At 36.4% G+C, this 18518-nt stretch overlaps 1 protein-coding gene and 1 non-coding gene across 2 annotated transcripts; both read left to right on the forward strand.

Moving 5' to 3' along the window:
• Nucleotides 1-1514: 1514 nt before the first annotated feature.
• LOC113230122 (serine/arginine repetitive matrix protein 1-like) lies at nucleotides 1515-18518 on the forward strand. Its single transcript, XM_026463900.1, has 7 exons — nucleotides 1515-1599; nucleotides 11475-11758; nucleotides 14448-14692; nucleotides 15347-15606; nucleotides 15856-16064; nucleotides 16211-16432; nucleotides 17417-18518. Exons 2-7 carry the CDS (start codon nucleotides 11489-11491, stop codon nucleotides 17519-17521), a joined length of 1311 nt encoding a protein of 436 aa, XP_026319685.1. The 5' UTR covers nucleotides 1515-1599; nucleotides 11475-11488; the 3' UTR covers nucleotides 17522-18518.
• On the forward strand, nucleotides 13343-13472 carry LOC113230577. The gene has a single exon (XR_003310516.1). It is a non-coding gene; the product is annotated as a U4atac minor spliceosomal RNA (small nuclear RNA).

Here is an 18518-nt window from a genome sequence, read left to right on the forward strand (position 1 = left end):
TAGTTTCATTTCCTATATGTAACAATCGCGAAAACCTAAGAGCTCGAAATAAAAAAAAAATCTAATAAATACCATTTAATGTCACAGGGTCACAGATTGTGTAAATTAGTTTTAAGCCGCGATCTTTTAAGATTTTTATTCGAGAGGTCCACTTCAAATTTAGTGTTATGTCTATATAAATTACATATTAAAAATCCTAATTATTCTATGTATGTATAATGTTTATAGTAGAACGTTAGAAAATAATTATTTATAGGGATATGAGACCTCTCTAATAACTAACTCAAAAATAACATCATTATATCCGCAGTTATATCCGCGTCACTCCATCTGGCCAGAGGGCGTCTTACATTACGCTTGCTTCAAAGAAACTCCGAACTTAGCTCATTCCATAGCTCGCTGAGAACTTAAAACTACACAAATAATATCTATAGATTTATGATAATGTGCCAGACAACAATACTTTTACTTGATCTTAAACTAAAGAATTCCCTTAACTATGAATACCAGACATTGAATACCAGACATGGTACCAGAGCAAGAATTCACTCCGAGGCAGTACCCAGAACATCAAGGCCAGAACCAATTTACGAAAGTCCACTTTTAATATTACCTACTTAACGCTCTCTTCTTCTCATTGACAGGTCAATGCTTCTCCCCTATTCTTTTAATTTTGATCAGAAGAAACTTCACAAACAATAATTATTAGCATTTCTACATTATTAATTAATAATGTAGAAATGCTAATAATAGGTAATTTTAATGTCGTTGATTTAAATGTTTTCTATTTATAAACTGGTTATACACAAACAATAAGACTTATTTCAATATGCAATGTTGACCTCTATATTACAAATACGGAAACACGAACGAAAGGAATTACTCGGAAACGAGTGCCCTAATTCGACAAATACGTACCTGTGCAAGAGTTTATGTTCCAATTTCCAGCACCTTTGTATAATTTATGAGTTGGCTAAAGTGAAAGCCGGAATGTGTTATTTTTAATAACCGTACATGAATAACAAAGTTGTTCCCGTTTAGGACTTTTGTCGCCGACCGCTCGCCACCGCACCGCCTGCGACCGTTTATTTTTATTGTCAAAATCTACCCCTGGACATTAACGTAATAGCCGCCACGAGAATTGAACGACCTACGGGTATTTTTTAAATAAATTTGACCATCATCAAATTTTTATAATTAATAATCGTATTTTTGCATATTACTACTACTGTATAATTTTTACTATTGCGGTATTTTATATTGTAACTAAGTCTCGTTAAGACGTTCCTAATATTGTGTAAAAATTATCAAAATTACTGTTCACAGCGAGACTGTTTAACATAAAACAAATCAGGGTATCGTCTTTACCCGTTCGAAATTAAAGCTGAATTTAAGATAAACAGATTAAAGCTGCGGGGTGAAGATACGCAGGCCGCCCTTCGTAGCGGTGTAGCGTGTAGCGTCGTCGTAGCCGTAACGACCAAGGCGCGTGCGTGCATCAGTCGGCGAGCGCCGCGCGACGCCCCAACACGCGGCACGCGGCATGCGTCGTACCACCACCGGCCGCTGCACTACTAAATCTCAACACCGCGCGCCCCTGTAAGTAAACAAACCCAATATTACTGTAAATATTTGAACAAAAAATACTTCTATACATAATTAAAATGTTGACTTCGGTAACTCTGACTTCCGCTTCTCCGCACGTGGATCTATACCCAGCGGTTACAGTTCGCCTCTCTTCCGTCGCAGTTCGCAACGTAACAAATGAGCGGTTCGTTCGATAGCCCACTGCCCCTGTGAGAGGTTTCTAAGTGGTTGTGCTGAATTCAGATTGATTTGTATTGAATGTCGAGCGATTGTGAACACCACATCATCGGTTAGAGGTATTTCGTACTCCATTTGTGTCATTCCATTGAGGTTGGTCTTTTCATGTTGGTGAGGTAAATAAACGAAGGTAAAGCACGTGACTTTCATTACTTCATATCTACGTAAATTATAGATTTTTTTTTAAGCTCAGTAAAGAGTTCTGGATAATTATTGCTTTCTTAATCGTGAAACAATACTGTTTTGGAAAAATAAATATGTGCATTGCTCACGAAAAGTCTGTGATAAAAATATTGTGTAACTTAGTTTTTAACACACATATAATACGTTCTTAGATTGATAGCCTTAGCCTTATTCGATTAACTTAATAAGTTTCAGAACAAATTCATTACTACGAATCACCTGATTATTCAAATACATTCTCTAACCAGTACAAACTGCTCAGGTTTAACACCCTATGGTGCTATCACTTTAAGTGGAGACTTAGGCTGCTCGTTTGGCTCATCCGCATAGAACGCTTTTATTTATCGATGTGCCAGTTGCACAATTTACTGTTCGCCAAAAATGCCAGGTTTTCTAAATATTACATTAATTTCATTAACTAAACATAACAGATAATTTTATTACAAGTAATCGAGAATTATAATGCTGCCATGGCAATTATTGAAAACGAGGAAAATGGCAGATGTAAGATCACTAAATACAATCACGTGGTATTTATGAAAATAAATTTGTCTGTTACAATTTAAATAGTCGTCTGCTTTATTATAGATACTCTGGCAACTTTATAGATTTTGTTGGGTAAATGGTGTGCCGTAATTATAATTTGAATCATAAGCTGTCATATCATAACAGATTAAACGTTTTTTTGATAATCTTTCTTGGTAAATAAAAGAGCCGTTAGTCATGTTATTTTGAGGAAGGTCTACTACATATATATGTATATATATATGTGTGTGTGTGTGTGTTCATTTTCATTATACTGCAAACTCTACGAGTAGTTGAGACATATATATATATGTATATATATAATTTCCTCTTAACCACTAAACAGCACGAAAAACACATATACACTTAAATCACTCTAATTGAAGGCGCAGACTGCTCATTCAGCTCGTCGGCACCTCACAATCGACCGTCTAGCGCTTTCAGTCTTTTTGTTTCGCTACTAAGATCCCGAGAGCTCCGTAATTAGCCTTTTCAGCAGCTTCAGCGAAACTGCGGTTTCGCAGCCTTTAAGTTTACGGAAATAGCTCTCCAAGAATTAAAAATTTTAAACTTTCGTTTCAAATCTACGTAGAACTACAAATACGTTCAAAATAATTGTAATTTCGAACAGTATTTAGTTTCCTGTTCTGTCTCACCTGCTCGTAAAGTTTGCAGTATAATGAAAATGAATACACATAAACTCTACTTAAACAGATTAAATACTTTTTATGCTATAAATATTTAGTAAGCCCCACACTGGACGTGAAAGGCATAATGTTTAGAAAATCATTACTTTATTATTAAAATCGAAATAGAACATTGTGGAAACATAAATAACTTGCGGGAAAACATCAATTTTGAGGTAATCGTATCTCCAGAAAAAAAAGATCGTCAGTATTTCGGTGTTTTTTCTTCACAAGAATTCGCAGAGGCTATGTCAGTACATAGATTTATTCTAAGCTATTCTTCGAACAATAAACGGTAGATGCGTATAGTTAAAAACACATAACAAAAACGGAAATGAACACAGCAGAGTGCCGCACGCTTAATAGACGCTACACGGAAAAGCTATTCATACAATATCTCCTTCGTAGCATTATCTAATCATTCGGAAAATTCACACGTTAATCACTTGTTTCTTAGTATTTATTATACTTTTGTTTATATGATTTATAATAGCGGGTATAATACTGTATAAATAATTTGTTTTTAAATTATATACTATAGTTTTTCAAAACTGCAAATATATCAACAAAATAGCCGTGGACAAAGACTGCACGGGAACAAACGAATAAAAAACAATAGGAAACCTAGTGCATACATAAAACTATGTCGGCACAGTTGAATGCGACTAAAACACAAAATATAGTTCTGAATTCCCTTCGTTAGCTTGTCACTCACACACGTAGCACAATTTAATGACATCATCTATTCTATAATAGAATGGAATATAATTATTTATTTCAGACCATGATCCATAGTAATATTAGTAATACAGTAAATTTTTCTTACGTGTTATAGTTAGTACAATACAAAATTATTTAATGCTAAAGAAATGCCACGTCTAGCCCACTACTCTACAGACGTTGCACCCAATGTTCTTGCCAATGCCATAAAAGACCATAACCCAGTTTTAGAATATTGAAATTGAAATTGTAATGGTATTTTAGCTATATATATGATTAGGGTAATGTCCGACTCGCTAAATAACTTTAGCTGTTTTTAAATAGAGAATTTTGAGCTCTATCTCATGCTATTTAAAACGGATCTTTGACCACTTGTCCCTTAGCCGCGTTTTAGTCAGTGGACGGCAGATTAGCGCTGCCGCACACGCGTATGTAGAGGATGATTCGTGCTTTAAGCATTAAGAATATGTACATAGTCTAGTATAAATCTTCAATCTTATTAATTTTCACTAGAAAATATTGTAGTAGGTGAAAACTTGTTTTTAATCGACTTCAAATAAAAGAGGAGGTTCATAATTCGACTGTATTTTTCGTGTGTATTATTTTATTCCAACACTTGTGAATCGACTTCGATGATTCTTTTTTGTTGGTGTCAGTCTCAGTAGTGGTCCCATTCAAATTTGAAGAAAATAATCCACCTGTAAGGTTAGTAAATTAGGGGATGACTCCGGTTTATTGAATTTCACCCACTTTCCGTTAACCGATTTGAATAAAACTTGAGAAATAGAAAATTCCACAAACTTTTGTGATCGGTTGTTTATTAAACTTATAATTATTGAGAATAAAAAAAAGGTCGCTTTTAGAGTGCCTTACTAACGTATAAAAAAGGAATCATTATGTCGTCGGTGTCGAGCCGTCTGAATCAAACCCAAAAACATTTATTCGGCTATTTACAAATAATATTAGAACGTAATAACTTACATAAGACATGTTAAAAACCAATAGATTAAAAACTAAAGTACACAATATTAGCCAAAATGATTGGTCTGCTCTGCTTTATTCTGGGCAGAGCCTCAGCGCTGGTTTTCAGCTGGAACCTAAGACGAGGTAGTTGGTTTCAAATACTTAACGTACAAATGTTAAGTATTTAAAACCAAGAACTAAAATCAAATAAAACTACAAGTTATAAGATGATAAAACTAGTTAAAAAACTGAATATAATTATAATTAAAAATGATTCTATAAATGTGCATTGTGCTTTTAACAAAGCTATATATTACAATATAAAAAAATAAAAAATGTTCATAATAATAATGTCTGAGGAATAATTGTAATAATTGAAATCAACAATGACTGATTAATAATTCTAATATATATGACATAATAATTTTAATTGGCATAAGTGCTTAATGCTTTTAGTATTTCTTGAATAGTATGTGCATTGTTTGGATATAATAATATTTCAACGAAGATTTACTCGTAACCTTGTGCTTTGATTGACGGCATAAATTAATTAATTAAATAGAAAAGTACGTTATGTCTGACTTTGTTTACGTCTTCATCTTAATAATATGATTAATGTACAGATTAACACAATTATGTCGACAGGGAGAGCTTCATTTTCATCTCTTACAAAGCTTGATAATAATTTGCTGTAGATCCTTGCTCAAGCTGTGTAGGTATCTTGTGTAAGAGAAAGCAGATAATTAATGATGCAGAAAAGACATGGAAAAAATAAATTGTTTATTCCATCAAATACCAAATTAAATCTTCCTCTGTATTCTGTGTAACGCTTGCGAAGTTACTTAATTCATTACTGAATTTGATAAACTGGTTAAATTGAGAACTTTTCACGTTGCATTATATAAATTTTGTTTTTTTAAGAATAGGATTTATAATAGGATTGAATCATCTAGGCGTGTATTTTTAACGTTTATTTTTCACAAGAGGGCGAAAGGTTTCACTTTGAAGCGTGGGGGAGATGACCTAAAAACGTATTCTGAATTTTTAACAAAGTCGAACGACTTCCAAAATAGCTCCCATGTGCTGTTTACTTCCCTTCCCTCTGTGTAAAGAGACAGCCTGCATAAATGAATATTTGATTTATTAATTAACCTCCACGGATGTGGCTTAGCATCTCACATTTTTAACCTTGCAATATTTTTTCCATAAAGTGCAGACAAGTTCGGTAACGTTTCGTATTTTCACTGAATGTTTGAAAAAGCATCTGAATGCAAAATAGCCGCCTTTACGCGACGTGACTGTACTAGATTATCTATGTAGTTAGGCATACTTTGTTGGAAACCTACAAAATGTTAAACCGAGAGACTGACTGCTTTTGTAGGTAACTAAACTACTTAATAACCTAAAGGGATGAGGCTAATTAATATTCCTATTTCCAACGAGTACACTCAATGTATAAATAAATTAATACAATACGCAATATTATACTCTCTACTCTCTTTTTTATTTATGTGAAGTATAATTGAAAAGTATGCATAATATGCATTTTCACAAACGTCACGTTTGTCCCTTTGCCTGACGCAGCAAAGGGACAAATGTGACTGATGACAAGACGTCCCATTTAGGATGTTTACGAACGTTACGTTTCTTCACGATACGGGAAATAGTAACATAGCTCGCTTTTTAACCGACTTAAAAAAAAGGTGGAGGTTCTCAATTCGTCTGTATGTTTTTTTTGTGTTTTACGCGATAAATACGTCATTTGTGAACCAATTTTGATGATTCTTTTTTGTTGGAACGAGGATACCTCAGAAGTGGTGCCTTTTAAATTTGAAGAAAATATTCTATCTCTAAGGGTGGCAAACTAGGGATGCAAGACATTTGAGGTCGGTTTTTTTAGTACTCTAAACTGATAATTATTTAAATATAATATCATCGATGTTTACATCATGGAGCAACCCGATTGTCTTTTTTTATTTTTAATGCACAATAAAAAAAATGTGCGATATGGTCCCATACATTTTTCAGCATAACTCTGCGCACTCGGCGACCTAATTTCAATACGTAATTAATACTTTATTTTAAGTAGTACGTCCAACTGTCCACCGATACACTACAATAAGGAAAGATGCGCAATGTGCCATCATCACTTGTACTTTATAAAAATGTACTATTACCATTGTCTTTGGAAGTCTTTCTCTGCGTATTACCAATACAACACATGTATGGAACAATGTAGCCCATACAAAGCGATTGAAAGAATTCTCATTCGATTGCTACAAATCTGAGAGTATGATTTGGTAGCCACTAAGTAGTTTTATGTAACAAATTTCTAGTAATTATTGGTTTGGGACTGAAGTTACGAGAATATAGTAAAGTGGCTAAATTACAAGATCAAACTCACACCTTCGCGGTTGCTGCGGTTTTTTGCAATGTGTTTGTGTTTTCGAATATTGGGCATTAGTGCATGTTTACAACTCAAGTGGAACTAATTACGTTCATGATACAGATGTGTATATTTGATTTACCAAAACTGAAGTTTTTGTATTGTATACAAGAAATAATATATATTATACAACATCACATAAGTAGCTCAAATCACAAAGTAAATAACTAAAGCACTTGTGTTATGGAAATCGGAAACAACGACGTAACACAAACGACCCGAGACAAATAGAAACGTTAGTTTCTACAGTGGCCCGACGGGCAATCGAACCCTGGAGTTGACCTCAGAGACGGCGATACAGTAAAATCCGATGTGCAAGCCACTCGACCACTGAAATGTATTAATTTTATATTATACTGTATAGTTAAAAATGTTTTCTTTTGTGTATTTAAAATACGGAATATAAAAACTTTCGTGAGGTGTATTGAAAATAAATAATAAGTTATTTGACCTCACCCGCATCTTCTGGGCAAACTCGTCCCATCGTACCGATTTTTGCTCCAGAGCTAGGTAGTGGACTAGAGCAAATCCATTTAATTAAAAAAATGTATATATACAGTACAAAGTACGAATTACAAAATATAATCATTATTACTACAAATCTGACAGTACAAAAGTATTTGAAATACTAATTTCAATATACATTATTACGCAGTAATTGAAATAAAAAATACGTATTTCTATTTCAAATTCATATTTGATTTACAAATATTTCAAATTTTTATTATTATAATATCTAGTAACGGGACGAAAGTCGCGCGCCTTGTAAGCGTGTCGCTTATCTGTAACAATTGCAGTACCATTCAGGGGGCCTACTCTCGATCTCCGTCCGACATCCGTCCAAAACAATTACTGTCAAATAATTAATATTCGACAAAATTAAAAGACAAGTATCAAGTATGAAGCTTCATTCGCATCACGCGTCTTTGCATTTGGTCACGTATTGCTTATTTGGCAGTAATTGTTTCGGACGGAGATCGAGAGTAGACCCCCACATCTTGAATTCGCAAGGATCTGATAGGCACTGTTACTGCATCCGTCACCCTGAGACATAAATTAACAAGTACTACGCGTCAGTAATTTCACTAGCATCGTTACTTTTCAAAACCGGAACGCAGTTATGCTCATACTACTAATAATAGGTATGGTGGCATTACTGCCCTGTACGAACTCTTTCACAAGGAGATCAAATCAAAAGAGAAACAGTTTCTAGCAGAAAGTCTGGAAGAAACACTGCGTAACCTAGCTAGAAACTATAAACCCTGGTTCTTTACATCTATCTTTGAATATCTATAGATAAGAATGTACAGAGAAAACCGTAAAAATATTTTCAGAGTGCCGTTCTCTATTGTTCGTTTTCATTTCAGTCTGTAATAACTCCGTAGCTTGCCATGCGATATTCGAATTGCTTGGTAAATATAGTCCATCTGGATATTCGCTTTAAGGTTTTAGTGCCTGGTCCGCTGTTTCTCTGAAAGTTTCTATAGCTAGAAGTATACCGTTACTACTGATTGATATTTTCCTTAATCTGAGTGCAGCGCATTTCAGTTCCATTACTATTGTTCGACAACAATAGAGCCTCTATTACTTTTCCATTTACCTACACAATAACTTCGCTTTCCGAATGTTTCAGTATAATTATATAACTACCAAATTGTTTTCGATCATCGAGTTGTTTCTGTTGTTGTTGACTTGTCTATTTTCATTTTTGTACCAGGCTCCAACTATGCGAATTAAAGGTAGGTATCTTAAAATTTTTAAATATAGCTCTATCTATATTTTGTTTCATTCTACCTCTATTTTCGGAACTTTTCAAAGTAAGGTGATTGGATTTGTTGAACGACTTTACATTTTTGTACATACGGCAGATACGTAGTTTACCGTAATTTTGCACAAGATTTCGTTTGGTTGCCACTACGTTCGTACAGGCAGATAAAATACACCCTAGGATTTGAAAATCAGTTTCCATATTTGATGAAATTGTACCGAACATCGCTTCCGCAGCTAGCAGACATTCTCTAACTCTAAATATAAATTCTAGACTGCGTCGCTTGTTTATCGACACTGTTTAATTTGTGTACTACGTGATGGAATTGTAAATTGCGAGTGGAATCGGGGCTATTCGCATCATGCTACTTGCAAGTTTATTATAAAGTTGATGTCAGAGCGCACTGTGATTAAGTTCATTTATTGCCCTCTGTAGACCCAGCGACTCTTAACAACGTACCGTGCTTTCGGCCACTAATTTGTTTACTTGGGTCGTTTGTTGAAGTATCGCTCGGCCTCCTCCTTTAAAGTCGATGCTTTGTCCCGCAGCCACAATTTATTGCGTTGCTCTCGATTCATTACTTTGGGTTTTCGAGGGCTTTCCACACGGAATGCTTCAACGTTTTTATCGCAGCTTTTATTGGAGGCGACATGCGTGTTTATTTCGGGCACGACGACGTGATCTCTCTAGTAGTTTCCTATTTTATCTATTTGTCAGTGAATTGCGATACTGTGACATATTTTCCTTTTCAATAATGTATTTTTGTTCACGTTTAATCAGTAAATAAGAGCACTTTGGACTCATACGAGAAATTTAAAGGCAACGAGATAAAGGGCATTAGTCGAAATCCTTCAATAAATCCGCTGTTCAAGTCCTTTGATACCCCTGACTGATTGCACGTACTGTAATGTAGGTTTGAACTTGTAGCGAACAAAGCAAACAGTATGCTAGTAATCCTGTTTCCCAATCGTCAGCATTTTACTGAAAAATTGCTTTCTTATTGTGTCTTTAATGCCAACCTAATTTCAAAAGTTGTAAACAAAATTATCTGCAGTTAAGAACAGATTTATGAGAGGCTTTTGGAAAGCTTAGTCGTTTTGAAGAAATGCTCATTATATGTATACAATTCGAGTTGAGCCTATATATATATAGAGCTTCTTCTATATACTACGTATATGTATACCTCCTATACATAAGAGGAAGCTCAGTCCACAGTGCAATTTATTTCTAGCTTAACTCAATAGCAGCTCTATTAATATGCTATGTTCTTGGGGTGAAGTTTCAATCGATGCTCCATCAATAAGTTAGTGCTCTTCCCTACTGGAATACAAACTCGTGCTTGCGAACCGCTCGGCGAGGTAATGGATTGCTAATATTAGCCAAATCTTGTAAGTTTACACCCCACACCCCGTGGGTAAGCCGCCTCCATCCGTCTTTTTTGCAGCTATTCGTTTCCCACAGTGCAGGATTAGGGCGCAGGGCGCGAGGGTGTCGACGTGTTACTAAAGAGTACTAGTCGTGTATTGAGGGTAGGGCTTGAAATACACCAAATTAAACGGAAATTGAAGAGTGATAGCGATTGATTTCAAACTGCGCCTAGTCACGGAATGCTTCCGAATATTATGAATTCAGAAAGCCATGATTATGCAATGCTTTGCGCTTTTGGTATGATTACAATTTTATTATCACTGGGGATTGAGTAAATCAATATAAAAAAAATATTTAAATGTTTATACGCAGTCAGCATTGACTTCTTACTTGTATTAGTATCTTCAATAGACGGGCAGCAGACAATGGAAGTGTTGACTGCACCCTTCATTTTTTTATGATCAGCGCGACTAGAATTTCTTGAAATATGACACGCGGTTCCCCCAATAAAGGCAGCAAACGGCCTTTACCGCTTAGCAAAATGACAACGACACTATAAAACATTTTATGTCACTGCTTTTGTTTACTTCAAACCAAGTTTCGACGGGGACGCGTATAGCATTATAGAAAAAACGGCTTTGCTCTCTAACAAGCGCTCGTTTTTGTTCATGTATTACTCTTGTATACACAACTTTTGTCACAATTTGAGGTTTTTTAACTTACGGTGATCGTTTTTTTTTATTTACTTGAGAAATGAATGCGAAATCGTAAATGTTGGTAAAATTTTATGAAAAACTCACACGTGGTTCGAAATATCGTATACAAGCATCTACGAACCGAAATATCAATTCAAGATTCCGAGGATGACTTCGAAACAAACAAAATATTCAGACTTATTATGTAAATTTACTTTGAAGGTAACCGTTACTGTAAGGTTTCATTGTTTGTATTTTGAAGACAAATAAGAGCGCATTCCATCCGTCTCCCTCAGGTGCCGACGGCGGCATGTTGGGCGCGCGGCTCAAGTCATGGGTGGAAGCACAATTAGGGCGGGCAAAGAAGCGTAAACAGAAGCAATCGCGGCAAACCAGCACTGTGACGACAGGGCCATTGCCCCCTCCTCATCTGTCGTCTCCTGAGAGCGCTTACAGCACGGGATACTCCACTGACGGCACGTCTCCCGGAGCGCCGCCCGCGACTCTCGCCGCTCCGCTTGTGGCGCCTCCGCCGCCGCCAGCTCCACCTACCACACATCTTTATCACGAACCTGCTAAGGTATGTATGAAGTGGACGCTGTGCTTATAACAGACTACAGTGTCGCTTCAGTCGGTGCAAAATACACGAGGACGCTCGAACTTACTGCTCATTAAACTGTAGAATGCAAGGTGTCAACTCTAATGATAAAGATTTTAGTTTCGTGTAAGTACATACCGTATTAGGCAAAAGTGTCTGTAAAAGAAGGTACTGAACCTAGACCTGACATAACGAGTCTGAACAATCATATAAAGTAACACATGTCGTTTATTACAGCTTTTGTTTGGGCGCATCCCTGACATTCAGTTGGACCTCGCATCAAATAATTCTCATTATCAGCCGCTTGTTGTTGACGAACGGGTATGGAATCTCATCGCATGACCTTGCGCACATCCATATCACATAATACAATATAATAATCTGCCCGTATCATACACAACATTTTTCTATACCCACAAAACACATTTTTTTTACAATAACATCCAACTTCAATTTGCTTGGAATAATATAATAATAATAATAATAACACACACACTCAACATAGCCCCGCACTAGGGAAACCGTGTGTCGCGGGTGCCATGGACACACATATAGACCACCACAAACCAGTAAGGTGTAACCACAAATTACACCTAAACTCACGAGAGAAACAAATAGGTCATACAAATATTTCTCCCGGCCCGGGAATCGAACCTGGGACCTCTGCGTGGCAGGCCGGCATGGTAACCGTTCGGCCACAGAGGCAGTTTAAGATGTTCATTATCGTAAAAATAAGATGTTCATTATCGTAAAAAGCGCTTCAATAAAATTCAAACCCTCACTTCCATATTTTTTGATACACTTTTGTCTTTTTTTATTTTAAAATCAAGATAATAAAAACTAATGTTTATCTATTTTGTACATAATGGTAATACAGTATTGACGTTTATACAAAAACAGTTCCTTGATTTTTAAATAAAACAGTCTATAAATCATCTTTGAAACATACGATCTAAGAAATCCAGAATTACGTTGGCCCTAAACAAGTCCAGTGTTCACATAATTCCCAGACAATAATCTCTTTATTCCGCTAATTGAGCATCGATCGTATATTCATATGTCCAAGCCTGACGTTATTTAATTAATTAAGTAGACCGGATAAATCGAAGGGGATCTTTTATCTAAATAAAGGTTGCTGATCGTCTATTATTTGAACGGTACAATATGTGTATAATGGTTTTAAATATGTACATATAAGTTGCGGGTTAAAAGATGAATTGGCGAAATATAAAATATTCAGCGCCAGATAATTTTCTTGAAAAGGAATTTCTGCAAAACTCGGGACTCGGGAAACTTGGTACCCACCAATAAATTATTAGACTTTTATGTTAATGGAAATTGAACCTATGACAGAACTAGTTGTTTTTAACAAGGTTTTATCTTTTAATAACTTCTATAAATTCGATTAAAATGTCGGGTAATATTTAATTAGAATGATCGATTTTATATACGTATATGTTTAGTTTCGCGCAACGCCGATAGATGGCATTAGTTGTACCCTGAATCACACTAGCGGTTTGTTCACGCCCGAGTATGAAGTCATCTTAGGTAAATTTTTGTCTCGTGACTTTCCTTGTCTTGGGGAGCATAGTGCGCAGTGATCGTAACGTGAGAGCACTTATGCTGACACCCGCAAGTTATCTTGTGTACCCGCGCCCGGCTGCCGCAAGGGAGTCCGAGCGCAATTTTTGAATAGCCCTTTTACTTCACAAAGGGCTTGCTTGCCTGTAATAATGATGAATGATGGCATCGTTTTACTACCACTTTACCTGCTTTATACCCTTAATTTTTTTTATAAAAATCTTTATATCACGAAATGAGGTGGCCGGAACCTAGACGTAATTACCAACGCAGATTTAAAGAAGTAGCCTATTTGTTATTAAAAACTATAAACTTTTTAATAAAAATTGGAAAATGGCAATATACGAGTATATATCTACATATAAGTTTATTCGAGTAGTAGCTGAATACGCAACATTCACATTTTTTGTTTTTTTACAATAAACGGCGTTATCATATCAACCTAGAAATCAACCTTTCAGTTGTTCAAACATTAATTGCGTTGCAGTCCCTTTACGAGACAAGCTCGCCTTTGACACAATTTTTTAAGTCATTTTGTTGTTAATTCATATGTTGTGTTTTGTAGTACAATAAGGTGTTTACTTACATTCATATGGTATCTAACTGTTTTGTTAAGGGTTGATCTTGCACTCTAAATCATAGTTAGTTTCCTAAAAGTGGTCCCTACTAGTGGGCGTTGAAGAGTTCTAGGGGGGCAGTAGGCGCCTCGGAAGCAACTGGGGGGCGTTGGTGCTGTCCAGGGGGTACTACCGCATTTGAAAAAAAATCTGTTTTTTGTCTTGTGATTTTTTTGTGTTAAGTTAATATAAAAAATACGTGTTTTCAATTATTTTTTGTGGTGGTGGGCGTTGCTTATCTTGCCTAAGTGGGTGGTGAGCCAAAATATTTGGAAACCTATGCTCTAAATTAATATGTGTGTTTGCATTCCACGGTTTGATTTTATTATAGGATTCATTACTTCTAATACCTATAATAGCCACACGCAAAATAGGCGCCTTGACGTCGAGTTGCGGACACCAGCCCGTTGCACCAAGTACCAAGTACCTATAATAGCCAAATAGATATAAGGCATATAATTTACGCATTACAGAGACGGACTAACCCTCCGAGACGATGCGTACCAGACCCACCAGTTGTGTCAGCCACCCCATCCCCACGCCCACGTTGCCGGATACGCACGAACCCGTGGCTCGGGGCTACTTCACCGAACGTGCGAAGGAGACAACCTCCACATCTGCTGCATCAACAAAGCCTGCAGTGCCCGCAGCCACAGCATCAAAACCAGTTTAAACATGCGCCTTTTTCGCTTGACTCTTATCCGGCTAAAGGTTTTAGGTGAGTTCAATATTTTTTTTCATAGCGCATTATCTACACTAGCTATCTACTTCAACCATGTTCTTAATCCAAAAGAGTGACAGTTCCAAGACATATGCAATTTTTTCAAAGGCCATAAGTGGAAACAATAAATAACAATAAAGCATTCATTTTCATTGTATTTGCTGTTGGTGTTTTCCGTATTCGGTGTAATAAATTCAGACAGTGAGTAGGTAATTACATAACTTTAGTTAATCTCATGGAATAAACAATAATCTGAATGACTACACGATATACTTACTTTGACAACATTCTGTACAAAATCTTTTTTTCTACTCAAAATTTCGCACCTCGATAGGTTGTCAAAATAATTTCAACTTTACTTCAGGATTTTATTTCTTTGAAAACCTCGGTGTCCACCACTCAGCACTCCGACGACGTCCAAGTTTAGACCTACCTAGACAAACCAGAAACTAACTTCTCCAAATAGTTTGTGTCTGAGCGTTCTGGGTTAGTGCTCCCGGAGTTAATTTAACTAGTCTGGTAATCATAGTGAAGGATACTTCCTATTTAATGGTGTGAATAATGATAATGATAATAAAATCATTATGATGGTGTGAATATCAGGTACACTATTATTATACACGTAATAACCTTTTATTCCTATAATTTCAGATCACCACACCTATCTCCTGAACCATACCGTACCCCATATCGATCACCGTACTACCGCGGAGGGGCATCCAGCGACGAAGAATGTCGAGGCATGAGGACTAGAGGCCGGGAGACAGCGATACTGTCAGACGCTGATATTGACTCTGATGGGGACACAGGATTGGATGGTGGGGATGAGGATGAGCCTGATGAAACGGCGTCGCCTGGTAGGAGGCGGGCTCGAAGAAGGCGGCCGCCACGACGACCGCCGAGATCTGCTGGTACGATTTTATACAGACATAATTATGTCTATTAACAAATCCACAGAATACGTAACTAATGGTTACACAACTTTACCAAAATACAATAAGAGTAAAACTATGACTAAAAAATGACATACGTACAGTATTTGTTTTTATATAATATCCTATTACGCATACAGGAAAATCAGCAACACCGGTTTGTCAGTGAGCAGCAAAGTATAGTTTACTGTCGTAGTTAATTAGCAGAATATTCCATCTTACCTGTAGGAGCAACTCCACCTCGTGTCCGGCGTAGGAATCACGCGCCGTCAGCGCCGCCAGTCAGGGAGCGAGATCCGTTGCTCGAAGCAGACAGAGAAGCGGAGAGAAAGTACAGGGAGCTCATACGAGAGGCTGAGAAGTTGCTGGTCACGGTTTCTAGGGCACCGCTTGAACCACCGCACAACCCGAGGATCAGGGAACTTAGAGCTACCGAGGTAAGTTATAAAGCTGATTAAAACAATGTGTGTGCAACACCTTTTAATTTTTCATCAACCAATTTTAAGATCTACTACTTTTCTTGACAATTATTTTTGTAGCTAAACTATATTGCATGTTAGCCTGTCGTTATTTTCGTTTCAAGGTCGAAGCGCCACGACGGAGCCCAGAACGCACGCATATTACAAACTTCATGCGTGCTAATTCTCCTGAGCCTCCCCGGAGGCTGTCCCCAGTTGCTCGACGTTCTCCCCTGGCGGCCCCTCCACCCCCTCCCGTCGCTCCGCGAGTCCTAATGCAACCACCATCGCCCACTGATCGTCCGCACTCCGAGCCTCCAAAGAGGAAGATATATGCTCGCGATGAGGTAAGCGTCATAAGTATCCTAGTCCAATGACTAATACCTGGATTTCTGTCTCCTGATGTTTTCCATTTTCTTTTTCTTACGTACATTTTGTGGTTTTGCCCATAAATGGTTTAGAAGTTTCATGAACCGGAAAGATCATAGCATTTTAGTGTCAATCATAGTATGTGACGTCTATGAATGATCATAATTGTAAACATTCACGTAGGCTTTTTTTGTAGATATAAGGAAACTTATGGAAGCTGCTGACCAGAGTTTGCTTTGATAACAAATCATAAAGTAAAATAATAATCCCCTTGTTGATAGACATATCTGTAAAAATTTTCCATTTTAATGTTGTGCGCAATCATCATTTATCCTAATACGTTGTTGTTTATAGTAAACAAAGACGTAAGAATTAATGAGATAAACGATTTAAAATAGTTTTCTTAAGTAGTTTTTACGTCATTATATCTAATATTACCGCGGCGGGGAAGTTCATACGATTAGTTTATATCCTTAATTTTTAAACCTTTTTTACGCCAATAATGACTCGGAAATAAAGGCAAGGTAACAGTAACACAGGTATTCTGACAATAAATGTTTATTATCATTTGATAACAAAATCAGAAGAAATCGAAATATGTATCTCAATTTGGATATCATCATATAAGATTAAGATTATTCATTGACACATACAACAATAACATACAACAATGCTGTATTGTTCGATAAAATTGTTATTACTCTAAAATTATGAATATTAAAAGATTTCAAACATAGTTAACAATTGTAGGGTGGACAAATTTATGAATGTAATACGATAAAACTCTAATTTATAATACCATGGTTAAAATGTATATTATATCATTAGTGTATTTTGCTACGCCCTTAAAGGGTATCACATGTAGTTCCTACCATAGTTCTAAGTTTGTGTACTATGACACTTAAGACTATATGTGAAATGCAAATAAATAAATAAAATAACTAAATATCAAAATTTCACAGGTACTCCAAACTCTTGAAGGACTGCGCAAGAGTTTGCAACAACAATCGGCATTATTGGCAACTCAACGCACAGCGATGCAGCGGAACCGCCTCGATTCTCTATAGCCGCCCCGTCCTGCCTAACTAGCCGTCTTTAGACCCTTTCATTCATTAGTCCACTACAATTAAGTGGACTAGGGAGACTTGCAGACCCTACAGAGGCATTTCTTTTGTTGACTAGTACGCTCATTTCGCGGTGTAGTGTAGATCCCACAGACCACATAAATATTAGGTAGATCCTATATTCAATTGGCCGACTGAATCGCACTGTATTGAATGATCTTTAACTAAAGATCGCTAAAGATCGCTAAACTTCAGATATGTACGGATATAAGGAAAGGGGCGATGTAGTCCCACGATGTAGAATTAGGATGGTTGCTACAATGTTCACTACAAATGTAGATTTCTTAATAATGGAATTACTCGGTCGGTTAGTTGTTCTATACCTACTCCCTCTTCTAGTCCCTCCATATTATTATGTTTTAGTCTAGTCCGTCATGGTAGACTTTAGACTGAAGCGTCAACGCCTGATTATGTGAAAATTTATGTGGTGAACTGAGCCTATATAGGATGTATTTCAATTAATTAAATAGGTTTTTGCACACCCATCCATTATCCCGACGTTTCAATCAGGTTGCACTTGTAGTCTCGGGCTGAATATATATCGCACATAACTAACATAGTATTATCTCAAAAAGTGCGTTATGTATCTATATATGTCATTCGCATATGATTTAATCTTAAAGTGACAGTGTTGTCCTGTAAATTTTTGACATAAAATATGTATAATACAACGTAATTTTTGAGACAAAGCTATATAAGTTGTCATGTGTGATATATTGTGCACATACCTATTAAATTGTTTAATTGCGTTTGTTCCATTCCAGTAATGAACAATTAAAGGTAATTGTCAGTGCAGAACTGACATTCCAATTCATTGATATAATATATGAAATAACTTCCTTGTTGAATTTCTTGGTTTTCTATTTCAATCTTTGACGCTGTAGTCAGAAATCTGCCTTTAGCTTAGCGTAGTGTAGTCCTTGTTATCGTTTCGTATAGG

The sequence above is a fragment of the Hyposmocoma kahamanoa genome, unplaced genomic scaffold (genome assembly GCF_003589595.1).
Source record: "Hyposmocoma kahamanoa isolate Upper Pololo Valley unplaced genomic scaffold, ASM358959v1 63, whole genome shotgun sequence".
NCBI classification, from domain to species: Eukaryota; Metazoa; Arthropoda; class Insecta; order Lepidoptera; family Cosmopterigidae; genus Hyposmocoma; species Hyposmocoma kahamanoa.